Source organism: Epinephelus lanceolatus, chromosome 18, assembly GCF_041903045.1.
Source record: "Epinephelus lanceolatus isolate andai-2023 chromosome 18, ASM4190304v1, whole genome shotgun sequence".
NCBI lineage: Eukaryota > Metazoa > Chordata > Actinopteri > Perciformes > Serranidae > Epinephelus > Epinephelus lanceolatus.
This window is the reverse complement of record NC_135751.1, coordinates 23,153,370-23,159,440: the sequence shown is the minus strand read 5'-3', so window position 1 is coordinate 23,159,440 and position 6,071 is coordinate 23,153,370. Positions and strand designations below refer to the sequence as shown.

The window sequence follows — 6,071 nt, the reverse complement described above, 5'->3', positions numbered from 1 at the left end:
ATGTCCTGTACTGGAGCTCATAGAGACGTAGTAAATATTATATGATGAAAAAATGAATATCTGATATTTCATACTGATCGGAAAAGTTTACTGCAGGTGACAGTATGATAGTGCGTGTCTTGAAGCTGTTTGCAATTAGATTTAGTATTTACTGCCTCTCAGTGGTCACAATGACGAACTGCAACACTGCATTACATTTGTCCAACTAGTTTATTAAACTAGCAGCAATGTTGAAGAAACTACAAGTCCAGTTAGAAATGATCACTGACTGTAAATCCAGGAGGTTCCATTTTTTTCAGATGGATCAGAGGGAAATAAATCAAAATATAACTTTACTTTAGAAAATAGTATTGAAGAAAACGCTTAATATAATTACCGAGGGATGGAAATACATGCATGTGCCTCTTTCTGGTTGGTACCAAACATGTTATTTGAGTAACATTTTCAGGCCAGGGGGGCCCTTAGATGGAAAAAGCTTGTGTCCAGTAGGCCTGTTCAGTGATCCATGCATGAATGTATGCATTAGGAACTTTAAAGTAGCCAAAGTGCAAGAAACAGAGAGTATCATGAAATATTTGATTTTGATTACAGTAGTAGATTTCAGCAGGGGTGCTGTAGTGGGAGGGAAAGATTGCCCAGAGCCCCAGTGGAAGAAGCCTGGAATAAAAAGTTTGGTTTTGCTTTTTTTTTTTATTATTTCTAAGTAATTAATGCCATTACTAAATTAAAATTGGCTGAAGAAGAAGAAGAAGAAGAAGGAAGAAGAAATGTCATATACACACAGGCCTGAGATACACACACATGCACACACAGTATACATGCATTAAATGGAGAGATGTCAGAACAAGAGGACTGCCTTTGACAGATGCCCTGAGCAGTTGGGGGTTTAGTGCCTTGCTCAGGGTCACCTCGACGGTGCCGGCAGAAGGCACCTCTCCAGCTACCAGTCCACGATCCACTTATTCCTAACCCTGTGGACCGAGCTACTGCTGCTGCAAACTATAGTATTATAGCCTGTTTTATTGTATGTTTATGCAAAGACACTAATATCAATTGTGTATTATTTGTGCTTGGAAAACAAAAATCAAAAGCTGCACGAGAGAGACATGGATTTAGGGGATGGGGGCTGACAATACTTATGTATAAGGCCCAGAATTTGGTGCTACGCCCTGGATTTAAGCCCTGCATGCCTAAATCAGTAAGTATATTTATGCTGATTATTATTATTAGAGGTACAACTGATGGTATTAAGTGGATATGAATACTATTGACATATGTTAATAGTAAGCCTATCTGCTTTTAAAATATAATATTGATATGTTTTTCTGGCTTTATACTCTTGAATGTTGCAGCTTCTGTGCTGTTGCATTTAGGTTCGAAGAGGCAAATTTATTACAGGAATTTACAAGGCATTTATTATTAAACAATTTGTAAAATAAATAGCCCTGCAATGTATTAATGTTTTATTCCCTGTAGCCTCATGCGTTGTCCACCTGGCGGCTTAAAGTCCTGCTTGAGTTGCGAAGTAACTTTTTAGAGTAAATTTATTAAATATTTCCGGTTAACAGTGAAAATATTACGATAGTACTTTTCGCTCGACCCGGACGTGACGCTTTACGAGCAGCACTTGAACGCATCGGAGCGGGGGCGGTCTTTGAAAAGTTTTCAGGAAGCTGCGCTACAAAACGAAACTGCCCCAACTTTGACAGGAAGACTTTCTCCAGCTCGTCTTTAAGTCGTCTGACAGGCATTTTTTGGCAGCAAAAAATGCAGAGCAGTGCGTACGGGGCCTCGCTGGCTGGCGGTGCTTTCGACTTAGCCAGTTTCATAAAACAGCCTCAAACCATTTTGCGCTGCCTGAGCTGGGTGAGTGACTCCACGGAAACGTTAGCATCAAAGTTAGCCAGCTGTCACATCAACGGCTTGTTCTAACAGATGTGAGCTGCCAGGGCCGACACGAAACAGTCAGTAATACTAAGTGTTAGCTATATGAGCTGCTAACAGTGGACATGAAGTGGGTGTTAGGTTGAAATCTTACATAAACGCTACTTAAATGGAAATTAGATATGTTTTGTGTAGCACTTGTTGATGCTAACGTTAGCTAGCATGACCAATGCTGTGTCACCAACTGACGTTAACTGCCAGTTTTCCACCTGATGATGTAAAGTTTGTCTGGCGCTTTCTGTACTTTTTTATGCTATGAAAAGTAGATAATAGTGGGCTAAAACTCGTATAAGATGTCTTACTTTTTATCTGAAGTGTTTACAGTGTGAAAGTCAGATGAGGAAATTAAACCTGTGCAGCGTCATCTGTTGCTCTCTACTTGCCTGCACAGTTTTCAAATGCCAGACGTTACTGGTCAATTAGATTAAGTTGTTAGAGGAAGAGCTCAGTTCTTTGATGGTAATAATAGACTTTATTCATAAATATCTTCAAAACACGAGCGTTAAGCACTTAAATAAGAAGATTCAAAACAACAGGGAGATAAAACAGTAATCTAAAACAATAGAAATGATAAATGCATTACTAAATAGCTGTGATTTTAAAGGATGATGCAGAGTTTGCTGCCCTTATCTCTGCAGCAAATCCTTACACACGACAAGCTTGAACCAGAGGATAAGACGAGTCATTGATCTAAATTGTTGCTGATCATGTGTGAAAAGTGGATCACTCACAGAGGATGTCACTTTCTTTTTGTGCCATATTTAATGTGTTAAAATAGACCATTAACTTTTCCAGCTTCACTTGTCTAAACTGGCTTCACAGATGTTTCAATATTATGTTTTTTCCATGGTGAAAGCTTTCTTGTAGTGTGAATCATGTGATGAGAGTCACGCGGCCCCTGCAGCTGCATGACTTGAAACATGCGTTTTTCACCCCCCTCCCCATGGCATTAACCCCGCGTGTCCCTCCTTTGCAGTTATTCTCCATTGTGGTCTTTGCCAGCATCACAGCAGAAGGCTACATCAACCCGTCGAAGGAGGAAGAAACCAAATGCATGTTCAACAACAATGACAGCGCCTGCAGCTATGGGGTCGCCATCGGAGTCCTGGCCTTCTTGGCTTGTGTTGTCTTCCTCATACTTGACGCCTACTTCCCGCAGATCAGCAACGCCAAAGAGAGAAAAATCATTGTTATAGGAGATTTGGTTTTCTCAGGTGAGAGTCAGGTTTCACTATAGGCTGCTTATAGTTGAATACAGGAACTGTGCCCCAGAAACAGGAAATGCAGCCTGGTTGAGGTTAGTGCTGTCATTGTATTTCATCTTAAATCTGACTGTTTATTTCTCTGCTTTAAATCATTGTCATTGTGGGAAAGCTGCCTGGACGTTCCTGTGGTTCATTTGCTTCTGCGTCCTGGCCAATCAGTGGTCCAAGACGAGTGACATTGCTGCTGTTGCTGGCGATGCTGCCCGCGCTGTCGTGGCCTTCTCCTTCTTCTCCATTATCACCTGGGTGAGCCTTTCATCCCTCCAGCATTTGACTAACAAAATCATATGATAACACACACCTCAGCTTGTTGAAAATTTGCCAGAATCCAGCGTTAAACTCCACTTACTAAACCTTCTCTCAACAGGGTCTCTTGTCCTACTTTGCGTATGGAAGGTATCGCCAAGGCGTCAGTGACTTTGACCAGGAGTACAGAGACCCAGCCAATGACCACAGTACTCCATACCCGCCCGCACCGTACAGCAGCGGGCCCACAGGCTACCAGCAGTCGCCTTTCTCCCACGGCCAGGAGCAGCCGGGAGAGTACCAGCCTCCAGCTTATTGAAGGACTGAGATTCACACACATGAATCCAACAGGGGAGTTTTTTTGTTTTTGTTTTGTTTTGTTTTTTTAAATAAACGTGTGCCAATGGTTTCATTTACAACTCAGACTGTTCTCTGCACTCCCATTTATTTCCTGCAGAACATGTTTGCATATATTTGGGTGCACTGATGTGTTTTTAGTTCGTTTCATTGTCGTGTGGTCGATGTTTGCTGTGTCGTTCAAGTGCCACACAGGTCGGGTGAACTCTAAAAATTGATATTATTTTGTTTGAAGAAAATTGGCTTGGTAAGAGAGAGGATGACCGTGCCATTGTGTCTTTTTACCAAACCGACTGTAGTGATTTCAGTGCCCCTTTTGTTTGGCTTACGAGTGCAAAGCATTAGTCAGCACACAGGTTAGGATTTAGTTTGTAGCGGGGAAATTTGCTTGGCTTATTTAAACGGATTTTTTTTATGAATATGTTACTGTTCAATATTTTTTATCACTCTCAGATCCAAACACAGCAGTTGAATGAGACAGTTCAGTACATATTTTGTTCGACCACAAAACAAACCCATGTTATTTAATCAATGGGTGCAATGAGAATGTTCCTTCTGTAACTACTGTAACGCCATGTTTTTGTTCCTTTTTTTTTTTTTAAATAATCAGCCACTGAAAAATGGCTTTTATGCACTGAAAAGCACACTCAATATCTTTGGGTCAGTTAATTGCCAACATCTGATCTCAGATTGTTACTTTTATTGTTTTAAATCCAACTGTGCCACACTTACTACTTAAGATTAGTATTCAAGGGTGTTATGTTTTGCTTTAAGGTAGCCAAAACCATCGATTTATATCAGCTACCTCTGTGGAAGTTCAATGTGCCTTTCTTGAGGTAACCAATAGTTTTATTAATTTCCAATTCAGCAAATGTTTCAGCCATAATTTGGTTTCAGGAATTCAGTGACGTTGTGGGGAAATGGATATATTTATTATCTTACTTAATCCTTTCAGTCCAGGTACATGACAATCAAAAATGCTACATGACTTTTCTCTTGCTTTCTTTCACTGTACTTGTACCTTTGCACATGTTGCAGTTTCACTGTTGTGCTCGATGGCTTTACAGTAATTCCCCATTAAAGTGCCTTTGTACAGTATTCTGTATCTCACACACACACACACACACACACAGGGGTTTGCCAAATAAAAACCGTTTTGGTTTTGAACCTGTGAGTCGGCCCGTAATTTATATCCTCCTTTAAAGAAAGACCCGGACTCTGAGCTGCAGAGCTGTGCTCCCTTGGCAAATATTTGCGTAGTGATTGTGTCGGTGAATGTGGAGGAACTTGTTAACAGTTCAGCACGTAACAATGGAAAGACAATAAGAAAAGAACATCAAAAGCAAACATGTCTGCTGTGCACAGTCTCACCTTTTAACTACACTACAACCAACTTTCACACATCATACAGTCAGTGTGTAGGTTAAGAGAATAATGCTAGAAATGGAATAACTTTGAATCAATAATCTGCAGAGCCAGAGGGGGAAAAAATCAACTTGTCCTAGAACAAAATGTACCTAACAACCAGTTATTTTTTTCACATTTGGATAAATCTCATCCTCATAAATAAAACACTTCCAAATGTGGAAAAAGGGGCCAAAAAAATAAAAATCAATAATTAGCTCACAGTGTTGCCTCTCTAGATTTAATTTATCTAATGGTGAAAAAAAAGTAAATTTATTTGCAAAGTATTTAATCATAATTAGTGTCTAATATTTCTCATCAACACGTCTTTGTGTGAGTGTTTTGGTTTTGGCAGCTGTTTAACATACAACACATCTGTAACATAACATAACGTACACTTATATCAATGCAGCTAATTATAATTATTATTATCTGCACCTACAAAATTGCAATGGCACCTTGGCAGATTTAAAAACAAAATGAAATGGATGCTGTTGATCACATTACAGGCAAAACATTTCACATTTGCCAACATGACAAGATTCATAAATGTTCCTTCTTTGCTGATGCAGCTAGGATACGTTGACGTTGCAATATCTTATGCATCATTACTGGGGTAAGATAAAATTTATGAATAGACAAATGATCCTCTTTGATTGTGTTACTAGTAAATAAGAGATGTATTCTGCTGCATATACATGACCATAAATCTTCTAAAGCAATGCCTGGAACATTTACCCACATTTTTAACAAGGAGGCAAAAAGAAGAAGTACAACAATTATCCAAAATACCAAAAGAAAGTGTTGGAGTAACTGATTTGGAATAACTTTATTTAACAATTTAAAAAACAAGAC

General features: G+C 39.4%; 1 protein-coding gene across 1 annotated transcript; it reads left to right on the top strand.

The window, feature by feature from the left end:
* Window positions 1-1,657: 1,657 nt before the first annotated feature.
* Window positions 1,658-4,979, top strand: syngr2a (synaptogyrin 2a). The gene is made up of 4 exons (XM_033643929.2): window positions 1,658-1,866; window positions 2,921-3,158; window positions 3,319-3,455; window positions 3,577-4,979. Exons 1-4 carry the CDS (start codon window positions 1,768-1,770, stop codon window positions 3,772-3,774), a joined length of 672 nt encoding a protein of 223 aa, XP_033499820.1. The 5' UTR covers window positions 1,658-1,767; the 3' UTR covers window positions 3,775-4,979.
* The last annotated feature ends 1,092 nt before the right edge of the window (window positions 4,980-6,071 follow it).

What these genes read in the sequence shown, in the direction of transcription:
- syngr2a (XM_033643929.2), top strand. Translation starts at nt 1,768, where the DNA reads ATGCAGAGCAGTGCGTACGGGGCCTCGCTGGCTGGCGGTGCTTTCGAC. An exon ending in AGGAGATTTGGTTTTCTCAG is followed by an intron (nt 3,159 to 3,318) that starts GTGAGAGTCAGG and finishes ATTGTGGGAAAG; the next exon opens with CTGCCTGGACGTTCCTGTGG. An exon ending in TCTTCTCCATTATCACCTGG is followed by an intron (nt 3,456 to 3,576) that starts GTGAGCCTTTCA and finishes TTCTCTCAACAG; the next exon opens with GGTCTCTTGTCCTACTTTGC.